The 27,902-nt window shown below is 43.2% G+C and overlaps 2 protein-coding genes across 9 annotated transcripts; one reads left to right on the plus strand and one right to left on the minus strand.

Moving 5' to 3' along the window:
- Positions 1-308: 308 nt before the first annotated feature.
- Positions 309-18,968, plus strand: LOC139391039 (synaptotagmin-like protein 4). Of its 8 annotated transcripts, none has more exons than XM_071138520.1 (18): positions 399-486; positions 771-822; positions 11,360-11,533; positions 11,821-12,036; positions 12,364-12,473; positions 12,789-12,906; positions 13,029-13,175; positions 13,276-13,378; positions 13,556-13,646; positions 13,799-13,887; positions 14,024-14,116; positions 14,534-14,712; positions 15,809-15,911; positions 16,288-16,449; positions 16,624-16,726; positions 16,831-16,957; positions 17,167-17,375; positions 17,956-18,968. In XM_071138520.1, exons 3-18 carry the CDS (start codon positions 11,415-11,417, stop codon positions 18,102-18,104), a joined length of 2,118 nt encoding a protein of 705 aa, XP_070994621.1. In that variant the 5' UTR covers positions 399-486; positions 771-822; positions 11,360-11,414; the 3' UTR covers positions 18,105-18,968. The 8 variants fall into 8 exon arrangements, with proteins under 8 accessions (XP_070994616.1, XP_070994620.1, XP_070994619.1 ...); XM_071138517.1 differs by having other exon boundaries at positions 400-486; positions 13,556-13,661; XM_071138515.1 differs by lacking the exon at positions 771-822 and having other exon boundaries at positions 309-486; positions 13,556-13,661.
- On the minus strand, positions 18,751-27,895 carry LOC139391041 (sushi-repeat containing protein X-linked 2). The gene is made up of 10 exons (XM_071138523.1): positions 26,694-27,895; positions 22,887-22,967; positions 22,489-22,680; positions 22,181-22,357; positions 21,132-21,255; positions 20,916-21,037; positions 20,306-20,485; positions 20,043-20,176; positions 19,553-19,674; positions 18,751-19,444 (listed from the first exon to the last, which is right to left on the minus strand). Exons 1-10 carry the CDS (start codon positions 26,761-26,763, stop codon positions 19,264-19,266), a joined length of 1,383 nt encoding a protein of 460 aa, XP_070994624.1. The 5' UTR covers positions 26,764-27,895; the 3' UTR covers positions 18,751-19,263.
- Between the last annotated feature and the right edge of the window lie 7 nt (positions 27,896-27,902).

The raw sequence follows: 27,902 nt of genomic DNA on the forward strand, positions 1-27,902 counted from the left end.
TTGTATTGTTGTATGTTTTAATGATGTAATGTATTGATTGTTGCTGCCTTCAAGGTCTCCCTTTGAAAAATAGACTATGGGTCTCAATGGGCTTTACCTGGTTAAATAAAGGTTAAATAAATTAAATTAAATGCATTTTTGCTGCTCATTATTTCCATAATCTAATAGTACTCGACATAATGCATTATTTACAAAATTATTTGAACGGGGTTTGATTATTTACTTTTGGAAACTATTGGTAATAATGAATTGGCACTGCTTCTGCCGTTCTCAGAGAATTAGGGAAATAGAGCAGAGGAAATGCACCTGTTGCGGAAAAATTCTGTACCTCTGCCGCACCACCGCTGTCACAACCGTTCTATATCTTCCGGGATTTTAGGTTTCTAACCACCAACGCTGAAAGTCAAGTTACCCGAATGCAGGAAGGAGAGAGTGAGTTAGACTGGGAAGGAGTCAAGACGACACATTACAGCAAAGGGTAGAGAGGTACGTTGAGTTTGTCGTGATTCATTCTGATCTATAACATGCATTCAAACGGTTATATTTAATTACAGTTTAAATGAAAGTTATTTTACGCAAAACAGTTAATTGCTGAATACGTCTTCTTGACACGGGAAACCTCTCTTTGGAATTCTTTACTATACTCCATTGATCGACATGGCGCAGAAACTATATGCCACTTGTTTTGCCCGCTATCAGTCTGCTCTAAAACGCGCCTATTCTGTTCTCTTTTTTTTTACGTCCTCCCTTCCTGGATTGTGGAAATATAGTGGTGAATTGATTCGGATCACAGTCGGAGTAAAGTTTACGTTTTTTTTCAAGGTAATTAAACAATCTGGACTGTTGCTAAAATACCTTTTATCTAACATGAACTATATGTGCGTTCACTCATTCAAATGCAGTTCTTATGTCGGGTTGTCTTCAGATCATGTGTGATGATAACTGCTTTTTTCCAAACTGGATGTGTTGCCAACATTAAATCCATCCCTTACATTGTTTAAGCTACATTTTGTTTTGTTGTAGCCTATAGCCCTACTTTATTTTGAGATATATTACAAGCCGAGGCAAATAACTATTTGCCCAATAAGGTGACAGATTTGGTTATACATTCCATGTTGAGTAACTGTCCAGGAAATTGCACATACTATGATATTCTCATGGATTGTTCAATTGGAATTATCATTCTTTTATATAGCCTATAAACACAATGCCCCGGAAAAGCACTTTTTTGTTGAGGTTTTCCTACATCCACACAATTCCTACTAACGTTGCTATTCATGCAATTTCCTTGACATTAACAGTCTTCTTCTGAACTGAGCTGCCCTACATATATTGTACACTACTCAAGCGTGAGTCGATTAGCCTCAAGCGTTCAAACAATGACGAAGTTTCCTCCCCCACGAGTGACATAGCATAGCACAACAACCCTGTGCCTAGTGACCTTTTGAATGCAAATGATTGAAATCAATAAGTGTTTTTCCTGTTTCTTCAACTCATTCTCAACATTATTCAACGTCTTCTGAGGCGCTGGACTCAACTGGAGCTTGAAGCTCATGACTGGAACATGGCCGATGACAGGCTTGATGTCAGGATTAAACAAATGGTTTAACCAGTGCTTTCCACCCGCCGTTCTGTGTCCTTAGAGGGTGGGACCCTGCGATAATGCTGAGCTCGTGTTGTTTTTTCCTTTCCTGTTCCCATTCCTCCAAGCAACCTTTCACCCGGACAGAGAGGTTCTCTATGGGGTTTAAAAACACAAGGATCCGATTAGTCCTACTTTATCATTCCCAATACTGTATATGTGTGTGCCAGTGTCTGTCAAAATAAGATTAGCTGGAGACTATTTTCCCATGTCCTTTCCTATTTTACCATAGGATGACATGCTGAAATTAAAAATGCTATCTGTATGTAAAACATGTTGATTTATGTTTGTGTCAGACTCTAAAAGCACAAGATCTACTTTGAGAAATATGTCAGACTGTTTTCTTTCCCTGCAAAGGATTTTCTACATGATGTAATTTTTTATGTATTTAACCTGTAGTTAACTGGGCAAGTCAGTTAAGAACAAATTCTTATTTACAATGACGGCCAAACCCGGACACTGCTGAGCCAATTGTGCGCCGTCCTATGGGACTCCCAATCACGGCCGGATAAGATCTAGCCTGGATTTGAACCAGGGACTGTAGTGACACCTCTTGCACTGAGATGCAGTGCCTTAAACTGCTGCACCACTCAGGCATAGTACAAAGTTATAGGCTTAGTTTGTTGTAGTTAGGCGTTATAGTTTGGTGTTTAATCCAGTGGGATTGACACAGTACTGTACGTCCTGGTGTGAAATGCGAGGGAGATTGATATCCTCCACTAGTCCACCTCTACTCTGTTCTGTCTGCAGCACGGTCATCTCAGGGTGTTGGCTCTAAGCTAGATCACTGTCTGTCTGCTTGTCAGCTCCATCTCCCTTATTACCCAGCTAACTTTAGCAAGGCAGAGTCAGAGGCTTCTGACGGGCTGGCATTGTGGCAGCAGCAGCCTCTGCATGGAGGCTCGCTAGAGGATCCACTAACATTCTCGTCCGTCCGTACTGTACTCAGAGGTGGGGACACTTTCTTTCTCCTGATAGTAACCAGGTAAAAATCCTGAACCAAGTTGTAGCAGGGACCTTAAGGATTGCCTGCTCTGTGTTGTCCCATTAGGCAGGGGATAAAAAAATGTAAAAAACTGAAAACAACCAAACTACAAAGAGTTCCAATAGGGGTGTCACAAAATAAGTCACTTTTTTATTTTATTTTTTTACCTGCTATACTAGAAGTGTAAATTTTGGCCACGGCTAGCAAAGCGTGAGCCACTTTATCCTATTGCCTGGCATAGGACCAAGTCTAGGACCAAAAGACTCCTTAACAGCTTCTACCCCCAAAACCTGAACAATTAATCAAACGGCCACGGGATTATTTGTTTTGTACACTGCTGCTGCTGCTATTTATCTATACATAGTCACCCTACCTCCATGTACAAATGACACCCGGTACCCCCTTTATATAGCCTCTTTATTGTTACTTTTTATAATGTTTCACTTTAGTTTATTTGGTACATATTTTCTTAACTCTTTCTTGAACTGCACTGTTGGTTAAGGGCTTGTAAGTAAGCATTTCACGGTAAGGTCTGCACTTGTATTCTGCGCATGTGATCAAGTTTGATTTGAGATACACTACATAGCTCTAACTCACCTAGCTGTTCTAGCTTCGCTATGTATCAGCAACCATTGTCAGCCAATCTAGTGGGGGTTGGAAGCTATGGTGAGCTTTGATTGGTTACTCGTGCAGCAATGTCGGAGAAGATTTGCGTAAAATTCATGTTCCCCAATTTTAGTCCCGCCCTATTCAGCTCCCTCGTCCATACTTGCATCGCCCAACGGTCCCTGCCCACTCCGCTTCTCACCACTTTCCTTTCATTGAAAATAATTTGTGAAGCCGTTGTTTTACTGAGCGATTGTGTCTCTAGTGTCACATCCCGTAAGACGTGAGCGTCATGTCGAAATCTTGAAAATAGAACCATATAGAAAATAATAATTTTATGCTCGAGTAGAGCATGCCTTTCGTGGAGCCAGCGCGCTCATGCTCTGCAAAAGTTGCGTGTCTGATGTAGCAGGCCAGTAAAACATAATTTCCTGCATGTTGTTTTCTGCGTGTAAACAACTATTTTTCCCATTTTTTTCAGGCAACCAAAAAATACTGTTGACTTGGCCAATTAAAAAGTGCCTTTCATACTTTAAAGTCAATTTCTGTGTAGGGTATCATATAGTGATTAATCAGTTGCAAAAAAACTGTTTTAAATGGTCTATGATTACGAGAGTTTTTCTAATCGGGTCACACAGTTTTAACTCCTGGAAAAATGTATTGCCCTGTAGGGAGGATGAACTGCTGCTATTTAATTACTTGTTATTTTTTATTTATTCTTATCTGTATTTTTTAAACTGCATTGTTGGTTAGGGGCTCGTAAGTAAGCATTTCACTCTAAGGTCTACACTTGTTGTATTCGGCGCATGTGACTAATAACATTTAATTTGATTTGAAAACCCTGTCAAACTGCAGCAACCTTGTATTTGTTCATATGTATTATATTTTAAAACTAGACTAACAGGGGAGACACAGAGACAGCTGTGATTGGACAATATAACTAACAGGGCAATGCTTGCTATATACAGGGTTGCATCATGTAGGCCCAGCGATGGGCACCACCCATTCCCAATCTTTTAAAATTATAACCCTGTGTAAGCCTATAATTAAAAAGTTACACAGGCTAGACTGTGTTAATGCACATGTCATCACTATTTGTTCATTTTGATTAATTCCATTCACAAATTGTCGGATTAAAAAGGTCTAGGTAGCTTAGCCGACAGAAGTTTTGAATATTCAAATGTTCTCTTAACAGAAATAAATTGGCTTAGGCTATACCACTTTGTTTCCCTGGCCAGATGGGACCAGGCACATAGGCCTCCAGCTGATCAGACTGATGCAGCATATCAGATCGCTTATGTTTAGGTGTAGGCTCATACTGTAGAGAGTGTTTGCTTGTGTCTATCTGTCTGCTAAACGGAAGGAAAGTGCTCTGCTTTCTGTAGACATGCACCAAGCCTGACCTTTGATTACTTTGAATCTGATTAGTCAAGACACACACACATATCCAAGATGGCATAGCAGTCTGACATCTTTTGTCTTCGTCTTGTCTTGTCCCGGGTATACATCTTTATGTAACTTTTTTCTTTGCATATATTTTTTTATATTTTTCTTAACCCCAACTTCAACATACTCTCCTGCAACCTGCCTCATCCAATGTGCTCTGAACCTCGTCACCTGGATCATCGCAGCTAGCTATCTGCTATCCGATTGGCTTCTCCTGGCTAACGTCCCTGTCCCGAAGCAAGCACCAGTTAGCCTGGAGCTAGCCTATGCTAGGCCCATCTCCCGGCTAGCTGAAGAGGACCATCAGCCACTCATTGGGCTACAATACCTATTTTGCCAATTGGACTGGACCCATTTTATTGCCGATCCGGAGCCCCGCCGATCCATCACGACTGGACTACCGACGTAATCTGCCCGAGGTTTTTTTTCAAGTGGCTCCTTTGTCGCGACGTCCCCTAAATGCCCGCCTGCTAGCTGTGGCCCGCTAACTGACTAGAGCATACCGGACTGTTAGCTGAAGTGGTCCATCAGTCAATTTCTTGGGCTACTATACCTATTTTGCCAATTGACCTGGACCCTTTTACTACACGGACCCCTGCTGATCCATCACGACTGGTCTGCCGACGTAACCGCATGAGGGGGCTACAACAACAGACTTCTTCCATCGCGACGTCCCTCTAAGGCCCTTCTGCTAGCCCCGGCACGCTAGCTGTCTGAATCGCCATGTCTCCAGCCCGTCCAGCTACTCATTGGACCCTATGATCACTCTGCTATGTATGCCTCTCCCTAATGCCAATATGCCTTGTCCATTGCTGTTTTGGTTAGTGATTATTGTCTTATTTCACTGTGGAGCCTCCAGCCCTGCTCAATATGCCTCAGCTAACCCTCTTGTCCCACCTCCCACACATGCGGTGACCTCACCTGGTTTAATTGATGTCTCTAGAGACAATACCTCTCTCATCGTCACTCAATGCCTAGGTTTACCTCAACTGTATTCACATCCTACCATACCTTTGTCTGTACATTATGCATTGAAGCTATTCTACGGCGCCCAGAAACCTGCTCCTGTTACTCTCTGTCCCGAACGTACTAGACGACCAGTTCTTATAGCCCTTAGCTATAAGGTTCATCCAGGCCCAGCAGTGCCTAGCTCCACTCCCATTCCCAGGCCCTCTCATTTGTTGACTTCTGTAACCGTAAAAGCCTTGGTTTCATGCATGTTAGCATTAGAAGCGTCCTCCCTAAGTTTGTTTTATTCACTGCTTTAGCACACTCTGCCAACCCGGATGTCCTAGCTGTGTCTGAATCCTGGCTTAGGAAGGCCACCAAAAACCCTGAAATTTCTATCCCAACTACAACATTTTCCAACAAGCTAGAACTGCCAAAGGGGGCGGAGCTGCAATCTACTGCAGAGATAGCCTGCAGAGTTCTGTCTTACTATCCAGGTCTATGCCAAACAACTTGAGCTTCTACTTTTAAAAATCCACCTTTCCAGAAACAATTCTCTCACCGTTGCCGCTTGCTATAAACCACCTTCTGCCCCCAGCTGTGCCCTGGACACCATATTTGAATTGATTGCCCCCCATCTATCTTCAGAGCTCATGCTGCTAGGTGACCTAAACTGGGGCATGCTTAACACCCCAACCATCCTACAATCTAAACTTGATGCCCTCAATCTCACACAAATTATCAATGAACCTACCAGGAACAACCCCAAATCCCTAAACACGGCACCCTCATAGATATCATCCTAACAAACCTGCCCTCAAAATACACCTCTGCTGTCTTCAACCAGGATCTCAGCGATCACTGCCTCATTGCTTGCGTCTGTAATGGGTCTGCGGTCAAACGACCACCCCTCATCACTGTCAAACGCTCCCTAAAACACTTCAGCGAGCAGGCCTTTCTAATTGACCTGGCCCGGGTATCCTGGAAGGATATTGACCTCATTCCATCAGTAGAAGATGCCTGGTTATTCTTTAAAAGTGCCTTCCTCACCATCTTAAATAAGCATGCCCCGTTCAAAAAGTTTGAACCAGGAACAGATATAGCCCATGGTTCACTCCATACCTTTGCCCTTGACCAGCACAAAACATCCTGTGACGTACTGCATTAGCATCAAATAGCCCCCGCGATATGCAACTTTTCAGGGAAGTTAGGAACCAATATACACAGGCAGTTAGGAAAGCAAAGGCTAGCATTTTCAAACAGAAATTTGCATCCTGCAGCACAAACTCCAAAAGGTTCTGGGACACTGTAAAGTCCATGGAGAATAAGAGCACCTCCTCCCAGATGTCCACTGCACTGAGGCTAGGAAACACTGTCACCACCGATAAATCCATGATAATTGAGAATTTCAATAAGCATTTTTCTACGGCTGGCCATGCTTTTTAGCTAGCTGGCCACCCCTACCCTGGTCAACAGCCCTGCACCCCCCATAGCAACTTGCCCAAGCCTCCCCCATTTCTCCAGATAACTGATGTTCTGAAAGAGCTGCAAAATCTGGACCCCTACAAATTAGCAGGGCTAGACAATCTGGACCCTCTCTTTCTAAAATTATCAGCCAAAATTGTTGCAACACCCTATTACTAGCCTGTTCAACCACTCTTTTTCATATTGCCTGAGATCCCCAAAGATTGGAAAGCTGACGCGGTCATCGCCCTCTTCAAAGGGGGAGACACCCTAGACCCAAACTGCTACAGGCCTATATCTATCCTACCCTGCCCTTCTAAGGTCTTCAAAAGCCAAGTTAACAAACAGATCACCGACCATTCCGAATCCCATCGTACCTTCTCCGCTACGCAATCTGTTTTCCGAACTGGTCATGGGTGCACCTCAGCCACGCTCAAGGTCCTAAACGATATCATAACCGCCATCGACAAGAGACAATACTGTGCAGCTGTATTCCTCGACCTGGGCCGACTCTGTCAATCACCACATTCTTATCGGCAGACTCAACAACCTTGGTTTCTCAAATGACTGCCTCGCCTGGTTTACCAACTACTTCTCTGATAGAATTCAGTGTGTCAAATCGGAGGGCCTGTTGTCCGGACCTCTGGCAGTCTCTATGGGGGTGCCACAGGGTTCAATTCTCGGGCCGACTCTTTTCTCTGTATACATCAATGATGTCGCTCTTGCTGCTGGTTATTCTCTGAGCCACCTGTACACGCAGACAACACAATTCTGTATACTTCTGGCCCTTTGGACACTGTGTTAGCTAAACTCCAGACGAGCTTCAATGCCATACAACTCTCCTTCCATGGCCTCCAACTGCTCTTAAATGCAAGTAAAACTAAATGCATGCTCTTCAACCGACCGCTACCCGCACCTGCCCGCCCGTCCAGCATCACTACTCTGGACGGTTCTGACTTAAAATATGTGGACAACTACAAATACCTAGGTGTCTGGCTAAACTGTAAACTCTCCTTCCAGACTCACATTAAGCATCGCCAATTCAAAATTAAATCTAGACTCGGCTTCTATTTCTCAAGAGTATCCTTCACTCATGCTGCCAAACATACCCTTGTAAAACTGACCATCCTACCGCTCCTCGACTTCAGCGATGTCATTTACAAAATAGCCTCCAACACTCTACTCAGCAAATTGGATGCAGTCTATCACAGTGCCATCCGTTTTGTCCCCAAAGCCCCATATACTACCTACCACTGCGACCTCTATGCTCAGGTTGGCTGGCCCTCGCTTCATATTCATCGCCAAACCCACTGGCTCCAGGTCATCTATAAGTCTTTGCTGGGTAAAGCCCCACCTTATCTCAGCTCACTGGTCACCATAGCAGCACCCACCCGTAGCAACCGCTCCAGCAGGTATATTTCACTGGTCACCCCCAAAGCCAACATTTCCTTCGGCCGCCTTTCCTTTCAGTTCTCTGCTGCCAATGACCGGAACAAATTGCAAAAGTCACTGAAGCTGGAGACATATCTCCCTCACTAACTTTAAGCACCAGCTGTCAGAGCAGATCACTGCACCTGTACATAGTCCATCTGTAAATAGCCCATCCAACTACCTCATCCCCATACTGTTATTTTAATTTTTGCTCCTTTGCACCCCAGTATCTCTACTTGCACATTCATCTTCTGCACATTTATCACTCCAGTGTTTAATTGCTAAATTGTAATTATATCCCCTATGGCCTTTTTAAATAAAGGTGACGTAAATAAAAAACACACACACACAAACTGCAGGACTCTGATAAGAAGCACATAGTCCCTGTTCAATGCTTTTGCGTACTTCTTTTATTAAAGTGCTGTGGTAAATGCCTGCTCATCACCCGTTTGCCGGCTTTCCTGCCTGTACTGTTTACTGCTCTCTACCTGTTCCCCGGCCTCTCCGCTCATGGGTTCTCTACCTGTCTCCGTCCTCTCCCCTCACAGCAAGCCCTCCGCTCATGGGTTCTCTACCTGTCTCCGTCCTCTCCCCTCACAGCAAGCCCTCCGCTCATGGGCTCTTTACCTGTCTCCGTCCTCTCCCCTCACAGCAAGCCCTCCGCTCATGGGCTCTTTACCTGTCTCCGTCCTCTCCCCTCAGAGCAAGCCCTCCGCTCATGGGCTCTTTACCTGTTCTCCGTCCTCTCCCCTCACAGCAAGCCCTCCACTGTTTGAACACACTCTCTCTCCTGCAGGGGTACACTGTCATGCTGTGCTCTGTCTGAGCAGCCTGCACCTTATGTGAGGTCGTGGCTTATGTACTGAAAGTGGCTCCTCCATCAAATGGACTTTAGCTGGGGATAAAGAAGCCTCTGTCAGTTTTACTCCATCTTCAGTGCGGCTGATGTTTGGGATTAGATGGGATTTACACTGGTTTTCGCTGTGATCAAATCACATTTTATTGGTCACATACTGTAACAAATTACACAACATATACCCAATACACACAAATCTAAGTAGGAATGGATTAAGACTATATACAGTTGAATTCAGAAGTTTACATACACTTAGGTTGGAGTCATTAAAACTCAGTTTTCAAACACTCCACAAATGTCTTGTTAACAAACTATAGTTTTGGCAAGTCGGTAAGGACATCTACTTTGTGCATGACACACCGGTAATTTTTCCAACAATTGTTTACAGACAGATTATTTCACTTATAATTCACTGATCACAATTCCAGTGCGTCAGAAATTTACATATTGTGACTTTAAACAGCTTGGATTATTCCATAAAATTATGTCATGGCTTTAGAAGCTTCTGATAGGCTAATTGACATCATTTGAGTCAATTGGAGGTGTATCTGTGGATGTATTTCAAGGCCTACCTTCAAATGTAGTGCCTCTTTGCTTGACATCATGAGAAAATCCAAAGAAGTCAGCCAAGACCTCAGAAAAAAAATTGTAGACCTCCACAAGTCTGGTTCATCCAGATGCCTGGAGGTACCACGTTCATCTGTACAAACAATAGTACGCAAGTATAAACACCATGGGACAATGCAGCCATCATACCGCTCAGGAAGGAGACGCATTCTGTCTCCAAGAGATTAATGTACTTTGGTGCGAAAAGTGCAAATCAATCCCAGAACAACAACAAAGGACCTTGTGAAGATTCTGGAGGAAACGGGTACAAAAGTATCTATATCCACAGTAAAACGAGTCCTATATCGCCATAAACCATAGGCCACTCAGCAAGGAAGAAGCCACTGCTCCAAAACCGCCATAAAAAAGCCAGACTATGGTTTGCAACTGCACATGGAGACAAAGATTGTACTTTTTTGAGATATGTGAATATGTTGAAGCAACATCTCAAGACATCAGTCAGGAAGTTAAAGCTTGGGTCTTCCAAACGGACAATGACCCCAAGCATACTTCCAAAGTTGTGGCAAAATGGCTTAAGGACAACAAAGTCAAGGTATTGGAGTGGCCATCACAAAGCCCTGACCTCATCCTCTAGAAAATGTGTGGACAGAACTGAAAAATAATGTGCGAGCAAGGAGGCCTTCAAACCTGACTCAGTTACTCCAGCTCGGTCAGGAGGAATGGACAAAAATTCACCCAACTTATTGTGGGAAGCTTGTGGAAGGCTACCCAAAACGTTTGACCCAAGTTAAACAATTTAAAGGCAATGCTACCAAATACGAATTGAGTCTATGTAAACTTCTGACCCACTGGGAATGTGATGAAAGAAATACAAGCGGAAATAAATAATTCTCTCTACTATTATTCAGACATTTAACATTCTTAAAATAAAGTGGTGATCCTAACTGACTTAAGACAGGGAATATTTACAAGGATTAAATGTCAGGAATTGTGAAAAACAGAGTTTACATACACCGTAGCCAAATACATTTAAACTTCTTGACTTCATATGGACGAGCAATGTCAGAGCAAAACGGACTAAGATATAGTATAGAAATTAACAGTATATACATATGAGGAGTAATGCAAGATATTAAGCATTAAGTGAATGAGATACTGTAGAATAGTATAGAAAACAGCATATACACATGAGATGAGTAATACCAGATATGTAAACATTGTTAAGTGACTAAGACACTATAGAATTCTACAGTATCTAGTATGACATCATGAGAGTGATTTTTAAACGGTAGCTACAGTGCTTGGTAAAGCAGGAGGAAATCATTTTCAAGCAGAAAGAACAACTTATAGAGAGAAAATCATATGTTCCCATTTCATGCCTTCTGGACTCAGCCCTGGTCTGCTCTTTGGTTAGCCTGTCTGGTCTAGGCTGACTATCCCTGAGGAGGTTAGTCTGGGACGGAGGTGCCATGCCACAGGCTGCAGACATGATCAACATGGCCTTCCTGACCGACTCGGAGCGGGAGCTGATCCTGGAGGTGTTGCGGCGGGACGAGGAGCTAAGGCAGGCCGAGGAGCAGCGTGTCCGGTGAGAACTCTCCTTCCCGGCTGCATCTCAATAGTCCTAAAGTGGCTTCCTCCTCACCTTGTCTCATTTCCTTTTTTCTGCACAGATCTGAAAAAACAGGACAGGTGAAAGCAATACAGTGGATGCTGGTGGGAATTTAGCTTTCGCCTAATCGGCTCAGTATTTCACATCAGTGCAGATGAAGGAGGAAGTCACTTTTAGACTTTCAACATCCAGTTAGGCAAAGATTTCAACACAGACACCAACAGGAGAGGGTCTAACCAACGTCTTCCTTCCCTGTGTTTCAGCAAGCTGAAAACAGAGCTGCTGGACATAAAGAGGAAGGGGGCCAAGCGCAGCAGTGGGAGGTACAGTGAGCGCAGCTGCGGTCGCTGCCAGGAACCACTGGGTCGACTGTCTGCCAGCTCCAGCCAATGTAGGGCATGTAAACACCAAGTGTGCCGCAACTGCCGCGCAGTGCGCCCCAATGGATCCTGGGTGTGCAGTGTGTGTGCCAAAGAGGCGTAAGAGTCCCATTTCTCTGTATTGTATGTTATCCCACCCTATCCTTTAGCATAACCAGGATCCCTGTGTTTGCTGTATCTATATGCAAAGCGTGATATCATATGTTTTAAAGCATCTCGCTGTAGAACGCCGCTCGAGGAGAGGATTTAAGCGGGTTTACATGATGTGGATCCGCTATGCAAATCTGTTGCATTCTAAACTGGTGTCTATTTTGACAACAGTGCAGAGTTTTTGCAATGTCAGCATGTTACTCTTTGGGTTTGGTCCATATTTGATCCATGATGTGTTAACACGGTGGTAACAACGTGTGGTGTGACTTTCTCCAGTGATCTAAAGAAGTGCACTGGAGACTGGTTTTATGACCAGCGAGTCAACCGCTTCACCACTACCCCTGGACACGACATAGTGAGAGCTTCCCTCAAAAAGAAGTCCCCATGTGAGTCCAGGAAACTGATGTGGACATTGCTCTGTTCAGTTGGAAACTTAAAAACTCTCACTTCTGGTGCAGAATGAAATGTTAATGTTGTGACAGCATAGGAATTTGTCCTAATTCCTCTACTCAGTTTCATTATTGATAAGTGGGAAGCTCCATTACTGCATAGCTTTTGTTCATGTACTTTTTGAATTGCACTTCCTACAAATGCCATCAAAAGTAATGTATTCCCTGTCTGTCTGAATGAATGAATGAAGCCACTGACAGACATCATGTTACCAGTTGTCTGTCATGCTAAAGCTCTGTGTTCTGTTCTAGTGAGGAAGAGGGAGACCATGGGAGAGCAACTGTTGAAGAGTACAGAGTTGAAACCCGGCCAGCCGACCATCCCTGTTCCCCGACCCAGACTGATGGACCTAGCGGCCTCCAACAAGTAGTGAGCCCTCTTTATATCTGGGGGGACAACACAGGCTTCATGATCATTAGTGTGACGCAGTTACTGTAATATGTGGATGGAGTTTCAACTCAGAACTTTGACACTCATTGTTATTTTCACAGTCCGCCAGACAAAGTTTCTGAAGAACCAGTGGCAGCTGAGAAAAAGCAACAGCACCAGCGCAGTGACACTAAATCTGCAGAGAAAGCAAGCTTGAACACTGTCAGGACAGAGATGGAGCCCTCTCTTGGGACTCCTTTCTTACCAATGTAAGTCTACATCCCAAAAAATAGGCCTATGGCATTAGCGCTACATGCTAACGAGACTCATTGGGATGGCTCCTCATTATGAATGGTGTTTATGACCCAGGAAGAAGAAGAGCACAGGTCGGTCCAGTCCAGCAGGTTCCAGTGTGTCCAGTATTCCAGTCAAAGTAGAAAGCACAGGTATCCACAGCGCCAACATAGACACGGTGAGTTTACACATCCATCAGGTGTTGGGATTAGTTACATTTCAGCACAGTCAAATTGGGAAGTAAAAAGTCCACTTGGTAAAAAATGGAATTGAACCTAACCCTGTCTTCCTCATGTCTCCAGCCAATACATATTATACTGTCACACCTGACTGTAACCCCCATCTCTTTCCATAGTCCTCCGTAGTGAATCGTCGTAGTGTAAGTCCCTGCACCGGGTCTGTCTTATTGGAAGACGACGGGCTGTTCAAGAAGAGCGTCAGACAAGGTCAGAAACCCTCTGGTGAGACTCTTGTGTGTCGGTCGTCTCAGTAGTTCTGATTCCCAAGCTATAATTAAATAAGGTTATTTTTAAGGGCTTCAGGCCTGCTTGAGTAAATGAAGGCATGCTCATTTAATGTCTTCATGGGTTTCAATCAGAATTCACATCTGTGCTGGACCTGCGTCAGGAAGTATCGGAGGGCTCTATGGGTGACAGAAGCAAGTCTGTGCCTGGCCTCAATGTGCCGGTGAGCAGAAGCCCACTTCCTCATAATACACTGAGGCATAATAGTTCACTATACTATAAAATACTTCTTAGTATTGATGACAAATGCAGTTGCGTTGTCTTTTGCATGAGTTCAGATTTGCTTGTTGTCATTGCAGGATGACGAGGAGGATGATGAGGACATTGATAACTTGGTGAGCATCCATAGAAAGACAGTGGGCTCAAGTACCTCAAATCTTCGCGGCTCCAAGGTAAATGCATGTGATTCTCACTTATCTTATTTTCATAGGTTCTAGTTAGTGTGTGTGATGCCAGTTTTAGTCCCTGAAGATATTTTTAGAAACAGAATTGATAAGTCAACAACACAATGTTTTGGAGACAATTCAGGATATCCTGGTTCGTGTGTTGAGCTGCTGCCTATTTAAGTTACCATGGCAACAACGGCTCAAGCTCAAAATTGCTTCAGGGCAGGAAAATTTGACTGTGACCTGACTTTCATTGTCACAGTTTCGGCCTCGTTTGTGCGCCTTTCCAGGGACAAGTTTTTTTCTTGATTGGATACAATACGTTTACCTTTCTCGTCCAAGTTGTAGAATTGTATCCAATATCAATGCAGTTGAACTAACTACTAACAGCTATTTGGTGAATTGTGAATGTGTCCACCACAGAGTACACTGGGGAGTCTGATGAGTATTTACAGTGAGGCAGGAGATTATGACTGCGTGGAGGTGAGCGGGGACATTGTGTTCTCTCTCAGATACGATGACACCACCCATAGCCTGGCCGTCCTCGTCAAGGAGTGCCACTCGCTGGCCCACGGGGACGCCACACGCCAGCGTTCCAACCCGTGAGTGTCCTCTCGGGACTAGGGTCTAATAGTCTCAGTAGGAATTGATGGGTGCATCTCAATAGTGTGAAGATGCTTCTTCCTTTTGTATCCTCTCCTTCATATACCCCTCATCTGAAAACACAGGATGGATAAAAGTAATGGTTGACGCCTATCTGGAATTGTATTTCAACTAAGCTGTTCGGATGCATTATATCATGTATATCACTCCTTAAAGTGAGACAAACACCCTTCCATGGGTTTCCTGTCTTCTTTTCATGATGACAGTAGATGAGCAGCGCTGTAGAAAATGATTCCCAGTAATCCTGTTGTTTACTGTAAACACACACTTCAGTGTTATTACTGTATGACATAACGTAGATCATCTTAGATAAGACCCTGTCCTGTTTACAACATTTTTGATGTACCCAGAGGTCATTTATCAGAGTTCCAAAGGGAAGATTTTCCATTTAATTCAGAATAAAAATTATAATTTGTATTCTGGAAATGTAGGTACACATTTTTTTGTAGTCAAAATAGTTTATTGGTATTGCAGGTAATGATGATACCAGCCCTAATTGCAGGACTATTAATATTAATGTGAACTATTTAAAGGGGCAGTGCACTTAAGGTGACTTTACAGTTGTTTTGATGATACAATGAGGGCGAAAATAACACAGAAAGTTTGAAAATTATGATAGTGCCCTTTTTGTGTAAGAGCTATTTGAAAATTATGCCTGAAATTTCAGCCTTTTCAGGTAGGATGAAACTTTTGGCCCCTATCATGACATCACAATGTGATTGATTATAATACACCAATGGCTGTTCATCTGGGTAAGGGGGTGGGCTCTAGACATATCAGCCAATCAGGGCTTTGCATGTAAATGCATTCAAATTTGTTTCCTCAAGCTTACATGATCAGAGTGAGAATTTCAAGGGCCAAAGGAGGCTCAGGGAAATAAGTGATAAAACATATATCTTGGAGTTATTTTCATTAAATAAACACGCACACAGTGATTTGACATGCAGTGATGATTTAAAAAATACAATTACCAAGATTGCATGGGGGCTTTAATGTGTTGAAAAAATATTATTCTCATGTCGTTTTGTCCTGCAGGTATGTCAAGTGCTATCTTCTCCCTGACAAGTCTCGCACTGGTAAAAAGAAAACCAGCATCAAACGAAACACAGTGGACCCCACCTACAATGAGATCCTAAAGGTGATGGACTCTCTGGAACTGCAGTAGAATTAGATGGACACTGATGAACCTGGGCTGTGGACAAATCCCTTATTATTTGTCTATCTCAATGGCTGGTCATTAAGTCGATAATGCCTCCACCTTCACTAGGCAGTAAGATTGATGTTGACCTTCAACATAAAGAGTTTATTGCTTCTAGTAAACGGCAAACAAATATTGATTTTGTTTCTGCCCTTTTTTAATTCACTGAGTATACAGAACAGGGAACTCGGATGTGAAGGCCAGAGAGGGTGGAAGGAGAAACTCTAAAGATGTCGTTTCACAGATCAGTGAGGGAAGGGTTTGATGTTGACATATCCTGCCACTCCCTCACACTTTTTCCCTTCTTCTCCTCCAGTTCTCCATCAGCCGCTCCCAGGTGCTCACTCGTTCCCTCCAGCTCTCTGTCTGGCACCATGACCGCTTGGGCCGTAATGCCTTCCTGGGAGAGGTAGAGGTGCCTCTGGACTGCAGGGACCTCAACGGCCAACACGAGGAGTGTGTGGCGCTCATGGGAAAAGTACGCCTGAGTAGGCGCCATCATCAGGGCTCAGAGTTGTTCTTGATCAGGTTTCATGGTTGGAACAAACGCCAGGCCCTACACATCAATCATTTTAAATGTATTTCTAATCTACAGTATACATTATTAACCTGTAGTCTAGTGGTTTTACCTCAGCTGTTCTTCTCTTCGTAGGCATCACCACTGCAGTCCTCTGCCTTTTCTCAGTACAAAGGAGAACTGGTGATTTCCCTGAAGTACGTCTCGACTAAGAAACCACCAACAGAGAAGACTAAAGGTAGGACTGCCAGTGTCGACAGAACAGAGGAACAGAAAAGCTCAGTCGACACTGTCTGTTTCAAATCCTTACCAGTGGCTGTCTGACACCATTATCCCCCCTAGGCAAGACTCTTTCTCTAGGCAACAAGTCAAAGACGGAGGAGGGAGGGGAATTGCACGTCTTGATCAAAGAGGCCAAGAACCTGACGGCAATGAAAGCAGGGGACACGTCGGATTCCTTTGTGAAAGGGTTCGCTTTTGGCATGATATCACTTTAAATCTTCACATTCACTCAGAGATTATGAATTTCTTCTGTTTCATCATTCTCACTCAGGAGATAGTGCAACTCCCACTAATTTTAATAAAAATACATACTTTATTGATTACTAGAATTAAAAACATTGTTGCCACCTAGCCTTCATCAAAATGTAATAGTTTTCACTCATGCTTTAACCCTAGATACTTGTTGCCATTGAAGTCCAAGTCCACTAAGAGGAAGACTCCGGTGGTGAAGAAGACTCTGAACCCTCACTACGACCACACATTTGTGTACAAAGGCCTGACCCTGGACCAGCTGAGTAAGATGTGTCTGGAGCTGACCGTGTGGGACCGGGAGGCCATCTCCAGTAATGACTTCCTGGGTGGGGTTCGACTCAGCACAGGCACAGGTAATGACACAACACCTTGTTGCTTTATGGAGGGGAAGTGTTATGGTAGTATTCCTCTTCCGTTTTTAAATGTTTAATTCAATATTTATCATTCCGTTGCAGGTCACCTATTTTGCCGATGTTAAAGTTGGTAGTAACGAAAAGCTACCTCAGAGGGCAAACATCTAAAAGGGAAAGGAGGAAACCTAGTCAGTAGTACAACAATGTATTCAACTGAAATGTGTTTCTGCATTTACCCAACCCCTCTGAATCAGAGAGGTGCGGGGGGCTGCCTTAATTGACATCCACGTTATCGGCGCCCGGGGAACAGTGGGTTAACTGCCTTGCTCAGGGGCAGAAAGACAGATTTTTACCTTGTCAGCTCAGGGATTTGATTCAGCGGGTTACTGGCCCAACTCTCCTGCCCAACAGGCTACCTCCTCTGGTGTTACCCCCTCTGGTGATGGGCAGTCGGCCCATTGTTTAAATTGCTTCAAAAGCAGTGAACTCCCAAATGTCACACTATGCGTAGGGCTCCTGTATTGTGTGGACAGGTCAGACCTACTTTAGTTCACTGCATTTCTGTTGCCCTACTTTTCAGCCACACTGAAGGTTGGCAAGGAGGAAGTGGAGGCGGACTCAACAGGAGAGGAGGTGTCTCTGTGGCAGAAGATGATGCAATACCCTGACTCATGGGCAGAGGGCTCTCTTCCATTACGCTCCTCTATGGGCAAGAACAAGAGCAAGTGAGGACTCCATCTCATAACCTGAGAGAAGAGCAATTGACAAAGGGCAATCCCTCAACTTTTTATCACCATTATTATCTGTAACCAAAAGACTATCACAGCTGTGTTTAACCGCAAGCACCAAAAGAAGTGCTTTTGAAAGCATATATAGTAAACTCATCTGAGGTCTTCAGGTATTTGCTAGCCGAGGTATAATTTCATATGTTTGAATGCAAGGTTGTGTGTTTAATATTTAAATGCTTTTTAAAATCATAAACAGCACTAACCAAAGAGTTGATCAAATTCAACAACTCATGTTTAATTGACATTTTTTTCCACATATTTCTTCAAGCTAAATTCCATCCATGATCAGCAAACCATTCATTATTAACTAGGGTGCTTCATGGGGGTTGCCGGGTTTTCAGTTTCAGGCTGAATCTCTGTTGCACTCGAAGGCACTGAAAAATTGTGTCCATTTTTGGTCCATATCAAATCTTGTGTGGTGCTTCATGGCAATCAAATGAAAACTACTGTACCTGTGATAGGGATTTCAAGCATGTGGTACATTGAAATATATATGTAAATATGATCAGTTGCACAAAAAGTGACACATTTTATTTCTCAACCTCTATCCTCTTAAAAGTAAATGTCATTATCTTTCATACTGTAACTTGAGTCAAGTGTGCTTTTATTATGGCTCACAGGAGGTTGGTGGCACCTTAATTGGAGAGGACAGGATTGTGGTAATGAAATAAGTGGAATGGTATCAAACGCATGGTTTGATGCCGTTCCAGACGTTATTATGAGCCGTCCTCCCCTCAGCAGCCTCCACTGCTATGGCTGTATCAAATTGTATTCATTCACCTAATAAATATGTGAAATGCCTAAACCTGTAATCATCCGCGTTTGTTACAGTGCAGTATGGGTAGTGAAGTAAAAAAAGATGCGTACATATGTTTCTATACTTTTAGACCTGTAAAAACAGGCTACCTCTATCTCTAAATCTATCAGATCATTATCTATCAGCCAGTGGAAACATTTCACTACCAGAGCTGTTACCTGCGTGTTTCCTTGTTTCTCTCTCTATTCTGAGCCACCCTGGTGTCCATGATTGTATCTCTACATAGCAAAGCTTTTTCCTCTGCGCTATCTACATAAGTGTCTGACCTCCCCAAACCACTGTCTTAGTCACAGTAGTCTCTGTGCAACTCCAGCCGATGTCGTTCTTCTTCATCCAACAGGTTATCGTCGATGTATGAGAAGAGCTCATCGGATGTGGTAGGAGTGATGAATCTCTCGTGGTCCAAACCATCCTTGTCCAACAGCACCATGTTGAAGTAGGATCTGGAGATCCTGAAAGCCTGCCTGTACAACACACAGCACCAGATAACCATTTAGTGTCGAGACAGTGATGGTGTATTTGATTACCTGAAGATGGAGTGCAGCCAACATGATTATGCGAGATCCCCTTACCTCAGACCCTCAATGACCTCAGTGTCCAGGTGACGTCCCTTGATGCGGCCCACTTCTCGAGGGGGGGAGCCTAGCAGCTCAATCACCGTCACTTGTCGTAGGTCCAGACCACAATCTGCCTTCTAGGCATGAAAACACCCCAAGAATGGTCACAATCATAAAAACAAGCTGCTTATATTTCATTTGTATTAAATCCCGTAGTAGCTAGCAGTGGCGCTCTCTTGTGGAAGCCTTACCTTCCACATAATCCTTCGTTCCTAAGTAAAAGTAAGTTGAGTGCAAAATTTCCCTGACTAGCAGATAATGCCCTAACCATCCAGCTGTCTTTCTGGGCGTGTATGACATTGCAAATGACTTTAAAGGTGAGTCGAGACTAACAAATCTATAGATCACCTTGCCTCCTAAATAACTATTCAATATAGATCAGTCAGTCCATTTACCAATGACACATTACGGTTCTGGCGCTGTTGAATACAGTCTCTTGACTCACCTGCACCATAAGGTTCTGGAGCTTGTAGTCTCCATGGGCTACGTTAGGTGCCGACACAATCAGAAGCCTTCTCTTGTCATAGAATTGGTCCAGGAGGGCAGATGCTGTGTTCACATCTGTTTTAAACTCCATTGCTACATGCGCAATAAAAAAACAGTGTATTGTTGGTGTAATCACTTTACATGTATGGGTTAAATTATGAACACAACAAACCAGATGGTCTTTCAGAAGGTCATTCTCTGTCATTGGCTCTCAATACTAACTGACACACTCGGCGGGGGCCTCAGTCCAGCTGCGGTCGAACTGGCAGACTCGGCGGGAGGTCCCCCGCCTCTCGTGGCCCCCGTCACAGTGGTACTCGCACACCGCCCCGTAGTTGTTCCCATCAGAGTCACAGGTGAGGTAACCATGGAGAGGGGTCTTGAGGACTGGACACCTCCTGACTGGAGAGAGAGCAGAGCCTGATTTCACAAACCAATTGCTGATCTATGTTCAGTTATGTTGTTTAGATCATAATAAATAAAATCATATGGACAGGGGGGACCTGATCCTAGATCAGCACTCCTACTCTGAGATGCTATGTGAATACGGGCCCAAAGCAGCCATCTTCAAACAGTACTGAAATATGATGACTCTTGGATGTCTATAAAGGGTTTATAGAAGTTCTCCACAAGGGAAATATGATTGTTGTTTGTCACTGAAGGAATTAGATTTATACTCAGTAAAAAAAAATCCAGTATTTAGTTGCGTGATGAAATGTATCAATTGAATGTTGAATGTTTGTTTGTATAATGTGTTTGTCCTGTAAAGTATGGGTTTTGCTCTAGTCCAAATGTCAGATCATTGCGTCTGACATTGACAGTGATGTCTTACCCTCAACCCGAACAATGAACTTGCAGGCAGCCCTGTTCCTGGCTTGGTCGTGTGCTGTGTACCGGATAATGTGTATCCCCTCTTTAAAGTTGCTATCTGGCCGCTGGCCTATCAGCGTTACACTGCAAACAGACAACAAACACACGTTTCACCTCCAGATAAAGCAAAGGGGAAGAAGAGGAGAGGAGAAAAAGCAGTAAATAAGGACTGACATACTCTAATGTTTTATCAGCAGTATCCGTGGCAACCGGCGGGTCCCAGGACACTCTGGCGGTTAGTTTCCCAGGCTCTGCGACCTTCACCCGAGACAGGGGACACTTTATTTTGGGAGGATCATGATCTGAAACAACATCAGTTTGGTAAACCATTGAAGAACAATAATATATACTTTTTTGTTGTTAAATGTTAACATCTGTTGGTCTTGGTCAACTGAATCAATTCCTCTTGAGGGAAGGGAACTTTGAAGATTAGAAATATGTCTTGGTCTTGAGTCAAAGACAAAAGAAGGAAATGAAACATGTGGAAAGAGAGGCACTAGATGAATATCTATCTGTGTTGTGTTTGTGTTGTGGGAGACATGCCCATTGGGAGCTGCCCAGGCCTATGAAAGAAACAAACAAACATATGCTTGCAATCATTAAGGACTGGGGAGTTTTTCAGGATAAAAAATAAATGGAATAGAGCTAAGCGAAGGCAAAATCCAAGAGGAAAACCTAGTTCAGTCTGCTTTCCAACAAACACTGGGAGATGAATTCACCTTTCATCAGGACAATAACCTAAAACACCAAGGCCAAATATACACTAGTGTTACTTACAAAGAAGACAGTGAAAGCTGCCGAGTTACAGCCTTGACTTTAATATGATTGAAAATATATGGAAAGACTTATGGTTGTCTAGCAATGATCCACAACCAATTTGACAGAGCTTGAAGAATTTTGAAAATAATATTGTACAATCCAGGTGTGCAAAGCTCTTAGAGACTTACCCAGAAAGACTCACAGCTGTAATCGCTGCCAAAGCTGATTCTAACATGTATTGACTCGGGTGTGAATGCTTATGTAAATGAGAAATTTCTGTATTTTATTTTCAATACATTTTCCAACATTTCTAAAGATGTGTTTACACTTTGTCATTATGGGGTACTGTTTGTATATTGGTGAGAAAAAAAATGATATAATCTATTTTGAATTCAGGCTGCAACACAACAAAATACGGAATAAGTCAATGAGTGTGAAGACTTTCTGGAGGCACTGTGTAGGCTGTACCTTCACAGATGGGCTCTGCCCCACTCCAGGACCCCCCAACCAGACAGGTGCGAGAGTGGTCCCCCTCGATCCGGTACCCCGGCTCACAGATGTAATCACACCTGGAGTCCACCATGTATCCCTGGGTGCAGTGGTACGTGCCGTGCCAGATCAGGTGCAGCATGTTGCAACGAACCTCTGTGGAGTCAACACACCATAGTCAAAAAGAGATACAAATTACTCCTATGGAGGTTTTTCTAAAGAAAACTTAGGTCCTTTTTCATTAACAATAGATGACATGTATCTGTCTGTATTCAGCCTGTACTCACGGCGGCAGTGACTGGTTCCAGACCAACGTCGGTTGGGCATGCACTGCACAGAGGTTCTGCCCAGCAGCTTGTAGCCGCGGTCACAGGTCATCTCGCAGAGGGTGCCCAGGGTGCTGCGGTAGTTCCCTCCACGGGGGGAGTGGCAGGTCACATCCCCATTGGCCAGGCTCAAAAAGTGACACCATCTTGGATCTGCATCGAAACAACACTGTTTAATCACACACTGGAACACAGCGCCAAGACCAGTGTGCTACAGACCCAATTGATATCAAGAGATAATGATTTCAAAACAGTGATGTGGGGTACGTAGATTTCCAATTCAGTGTAAGTGTCCACTTACATTATGACAAGCTTATTCCTAATGTTAGTGTTGTGACTGTGTGGTTCTCCTTACTTACTCCTGTAGTCCAGTCTGGGAGTATAGTACTCCTCCTCTGGAACAACCTCATTGTAGCTGCTGTGCAGTGTGGTTCCAGAGTCTGAAACCAATTAGCGCTGATCAGTCATAGCAAAAAGGCATAAAACAAAATAAAACCATTTGTTAGCCACTAATGTAGTTATGGACTATACTAATGGCTATACTCGGCCTTGTCTCAGGATGGTAAGTTGGTGGTTTAAGATATCCCTCTAGTGGTGTGGGGGCTGTGTTTTGGCAAAGTGTGTGGGGTTATATCCTGCCTGTTTGGCCCTGTCCGGGGGTATCATCGGATGGGGCCACAGTGTCTTCTGACCCCTCCTGTCTCAGCCTCCAGTATTTATGCAGCAGTAGTTTATGTGTCGGGGGGCTAGGGTCAGTCTGTTATATCTGGAGTATTTCTCCTGTCTTATCCGGTGTCCTGTGTGAATTTAAGTATGCTCTCTCTAGTTCTCTCTCTCGGAGAACCTGAGCCCTAGGACCATGCCTCAGGACTACCTGGCATGCTGTCCCCAGTCCACCTGGCCGTGCTGCTGCTCCAGTTTCAACTGTGCTGCCTGCGGCTATGGAACCCTGACCTGTTCACCGGACGTGCTACCTGTCCCAGACCTGCTGTTTTCAACTCTCTAGAGACAGCAAGAGTGGAGGAGATACTCTCAATGATCGGCTATAAAAAGCCAACTAACATTTACTCCTGCCTGATGTGCTGACCTGTTGCACCCTCGACAACTACTGTGATTATTATTATTTGACCATGCTGGTCATTTATGAACATTTGAACATCTTGGCCATGTTCTGTTATAATCTCCACCCGGCACAGCTAGAAGAGGACTGGCCACTCCTCATAGCCTGGTTCCTCTCTAGGTTTATTTCTAGGTTTCGGCCTTTCTAGGGTTTGGGGTTTTAAGCTGTGTTTCTGTACAGCACTTTGAGATATCAGCTGATGTAAGAAGGGCTATATAAATACATTGGATTTGATTTTATGGACGATATGTACTGTTCTTTCCCACTCATAAACCTACTTTTGTATTTATTTGCTTATTTGTGATGAATATCAAATGATTTTGATGTAGAACATGAAGAGTGGAATATAGTGTCACGCCCTGGTCTTAGTATTCTGTGTTTTCTTTATTATGTTGGTTAGGCCAGGGTGTGACATAGGTGATTTATGTGTCTTGTTTTGTCTAGGGGTTTTGTAGTCTATGGGGTTGTGTTCAGTTGAGTGTTCTAGGTAAGTCTATGGTTGCCTGGAGTGGTTCTCAATCAGAGGCAGGTGTTTATCGTTGTCTCTGATTGGGAACCATATTTAAGCAGCCATATTCTTTAGGTATCTTGTGGGTGATTGTTCCTGTCTCTGTGTTTTGCACCAGTTAGGACTGTTTTGCCACGGTTTCTTATTTTGTATAGTGTTCACGTTTTCATCTTTCATTAAAGATTTTTATAAATAACCACGCTGCATTTTGGTCCTCCTCTCCTTCCCAGGAAGAAAACTGTTACTTTCTCTGCGTGACCTATATGTATTTTGGCATGCTAATGGTTTTTCCACAGAGTCTCAGTTCCACACAACCTGGTTTCTGGTCCCTTCCTGAGCCAGCTTCCTATTTAACACCTGGATTTCCAATAAGGGAAATCTTAAAAAATGTTTTTAAAAACTCTCCAGGGGTTTGGATCCAAAACCAAAGTCCAGTCAAACCAGTATGCCTCTGACAAAAGACTGACTTTCTAGTTGGCTGATGTTTCATTTATCGCAACGTAAAAGTGTTTTAGCATCACATGGAAGTAAAAGGTAATAGTAAAGAGTGTAGGGAAATGACTTAACTGGGCACACATTGCTGAATGTGCACTGAAATCATGACACATGAAACAGATGAAGCTGGCGAGCAGAAGTCCCCTACTCCATTTTGAATGTAATTACTAGTTAGTACTGGGTCTAAAGCTGTTAACATTTATTTTTGCCTACTTAGCATTACACTGTATCTTTAAACCTAGGAGCTGAATCTAACTTTCCATACAGTAGGTCTCCCTTAACACCCTCATTCTTTCCCCTCACTTGTGGTCTAAGCCTATTTCAAGAACATAATCCCTTGAAGGATATTTATAAGGGACTCTACTGTTTAGAAAGAGGGCTGCCAGATTTGAGTTGTTTTTTGAGCTGAGTATTATCCCTGAGTATTTGTAACAACAAATTGGTTCAGATATTAGATTAGCTTGCCCAGCCTACAGGGGAAGTTAATGAGTCATTACTTTTCATTTAGACCGATGAAAATTCTATTCATGGTGACACAACTCAAAGTTTCTAATGTTAGTAATTTGGGCACTTGCAATAAACTGCTAAACTTCCACTGGAAGAAGTTACAATGATGTTACAACACTTTCATCAAATGCCTTGTTTCTAGTCTGACTCTGAATAACATAAAAACATGCCAGTAGATTTCTATCACCCGAGTCTCCCTCATGTTAGCAAATCCAAGTGAAGATAATCTTTCATTTACTGTCTATAAACAGACTCTTCGCTATTCAAGATAGTTTACATTTCAGCAGCAGTTGTACAATAAAATATAAACATCAACTTTATAGTTAAACATGTTCCAACCATTCTACAATCAACAATCATTCTGCAGTGATTGAAATCCTTTGCAACATGTCTCAACATGGTAGACATTAGTAGTCAAACACCTCTTCATCCTAACAGCCTATTTTCCATTAAAGCAGTAATGCAGGCTGCTGCTGTGGCCGCCTGATGACGGTGAGGTTTTAAAAAGGCAGACTGACACAACGTGCATCACAGTGAGACCAGCCTGGCCCACGTCCAACAGCTCCCATTGAGACGGTTACTTTACCAGGAAGACATGCAATGACCACTGCAGGGAGAACATCCAGCTAGGAGAAATGAGTCACATTGGAGGGGGTGGATTTCACAAGACCACTATTCACTGCAGTCCAACTGTACTTCAATGGACATATTCTCATGCTGAGGTTTAGAAAGGCCATTCCCAATTAGCAACCGTTGTATTTCAGTTGGAGAAGTGGTAAAGGACGAGAACGTGTGATAATAGCAATGGTGAGACATAGCCAGAATCAATCCATTAGCCGACTAGATTTTCGCTTTGTTATCAACTGGCAGTAGGTATGAGTTTGGGTGGATCTGAGGTGACTCAAATCACTGTCTTGTAGGGGTTAAATTAGGGCCTTGACACAGCTGGTCCATGCACACTCAGTCATTTGTCTGTGATTGGAGTTGTAATTACAGGGGTCTGAAAAGGGGTGACATACCCAACATCAGATAACAAACACAGGTAACTATATTGAGGACTTCTATTCACCCGCAAAACATATTTATTCATGATGAAATGCATAGATGGCATATTTGGGCTTCTTTGCTCTCTCCTTAACTGAAAAAGAATGTTACAAGAGTGGATGAGTTTCTTTTCAGGAAATACCCCATGCTCTCTTTGTATTCTGTCAGTTCCCTCTAAAGATGCCACTGCAGCTGCTTTCCATTACCTGCCCTATAACTGTGGTGATATGTGGAGGTATGTCCTCACTCCCCATTGCATGGACTGTATCATGGACCATAGATGAGATTGACAAGGAAAGCATTTGTCTCTCCTGGCATTAATGATTTTATAGTAGCTTACAAAAGTATAGTTTGAGTGTCCAAATCATAACTGCTTATGCAACATCAGGTATAGAATAACATGTTGTACATCAAGGCTAATGCAAAGTTTAAACTGTGAGTAAAGAAACATATTAATAGTCTAAGTCAAAGTGCAGTATATCTAAATCTTACCTTCATTGTGTCCCAGCAGCTCTCTAATAAAGGTCAGCGTGAAGAGGAAAAGGATGTGGAATCGTGACATGCCAACACGGTTTTAAAGCGCAAATATTCAGATTAAAAGTGGTTCCACTGGGCATCTACTGTAGCCAAGGTGGAGACCATTGACTAACATACAGCGCAGAAAATTTGAAGGCAACAATGAAACCGTTAATTCATTGAATCGTTTTTTTGTTTACTGACAAAATCATTAGCGTTGTTTTTGTTATATCTCTCTAAATCAAGAATAATCCCACCAACGCTCCAGACAAACCAGCCTTGCGCCAATTTTTACTGACAAAGTCCTCCTCGTTTATCACATTTACTGTTCGAGACGTTACCGCTGGGAGGCGCTGTTGGACTACTTATAAGGGCTACCATAAAGGACTATGATACCGACTGGTTGGGCTAACTGCGCACGCAAGAGGGGCAAATAAATTATACATTAAAGCGCCAATCAGCGATTGAAACCAGCGTTCAACCAGTTCGCAGCATGTCGGACGTGCTAGTTCCGGCAAAAGTCACAATAACTACATTTCTATTAAAAAGCCACAGGCTGCTGATGCCGATAGCCCACTCGTGTCTGCCTTGGTTTTACGAGATAAAGACCTGAGTTTTCACCCTGATGACTGTACGCATTTTTAGTGTGTTTAAAGGGGCAATCTGTAGTTGCTTCATCCATTTTTAGACTTCTGAATTAATGACATTTGCCCATTTGATTCTTGAAGAATATAACGTCTGACCCAATGAGCCAAATTCAACTGTCGCACCCAATCAATATAAGCTTGTTTCACTCCAATGTTTGTAAACAAATTAATAAAAACAAAAACTATACCACCTCAAAACTATAACTTTGATATCATGGTCAGTCCTTGCATCCATAGTTATATATATGAATTTGAGAGTGGTTGCATTTCTCCAGCCCCATCCCTCAGCTTTTTACCGAAACGGTTGAGAAGAACGCTTTGTTATTGATGCACGTGTATAGCGGCATTACTCTTGTATCTTGTAGCGTTTGTATTTGTCATGTGTATACTGTCTCATCCGATTAGCCACAACTGACGTTTCCTCTATGAAAAATTAAGTTATTATTTTCTGTTCTATTATATTATTTTGGAACATCGTAAATACAAGCGAAATAAAACTTCCCATAAATCCTAGGAATTAATATTTTCCTCACAGGAA

The sequence above is a fragment of the Oncorhynchus clarkii genome, chromosome 31 (genome assembly GCF_045791955.1).
Source record: "Oncorhynchus clarkii lewisi isolate Uvic-CL-2024 chromosome 31, UVic_Ocla_1.0, whole genome shotgun sequence".
NCBI lineage: Eukaryota > Metazoa > Chordata > Actinopteri > Salmoniformes > Salmonidae > Oncorhynchus > Oncorhynchus clarkii.

What these genes read in the sequence shown, in the direction of transcription:
- LOC139391039 (XM_071138515.1), top strand. Translation starts at nt 11,415, where the DNA reads ATGCCACAGGCTGCAGACATGATCAACATGGCCTTCCTGACCGACTCG. An exon ending in GGGACTCCTTTCTTACCAAT is followed by an intron (nt 13,176 to 13,275) that starts GTAAGTCTACAT and finishes TTTATGACCCAG; the next exon opens with GAAGAAGAAGAGCACAGGTC. An exon ending in GTGTGGCGCTCATGGGAAAA is followed by an intron (nt 16,450 to 16,623) that starts GTACGCCTGAGT and finishes TTCTCTTCGTAG; the next exon opens with GCATCACCACTGCAGTCCTC.
- LOC139391041 (XM_071138523.1), bottom strand. Translation starts at nt 26,763, where the DNA reads ATGTCACGATTCCACATCCTTTTCCTCTTCACGCTGACCTTTATTAGA. An exon ending in TGGAACCAGTCACTGCCGCC is followed by an intron (nt 22,358 to 22,488) that starts GTGAGTACAGGC and finishes TTGACTCCACAG; the next exon opens with AGGTTCGTTGCAACATGCTG. An exon ending in GAGGTCATTGAGGGTCTGAG is followed by an intron (nt 19,445 to 19,552) that starts GTAAGGGGATCT and finishes TGTGTTGTACAG; the next exon opens with GCAGGCTTTCAGGATCTCCA.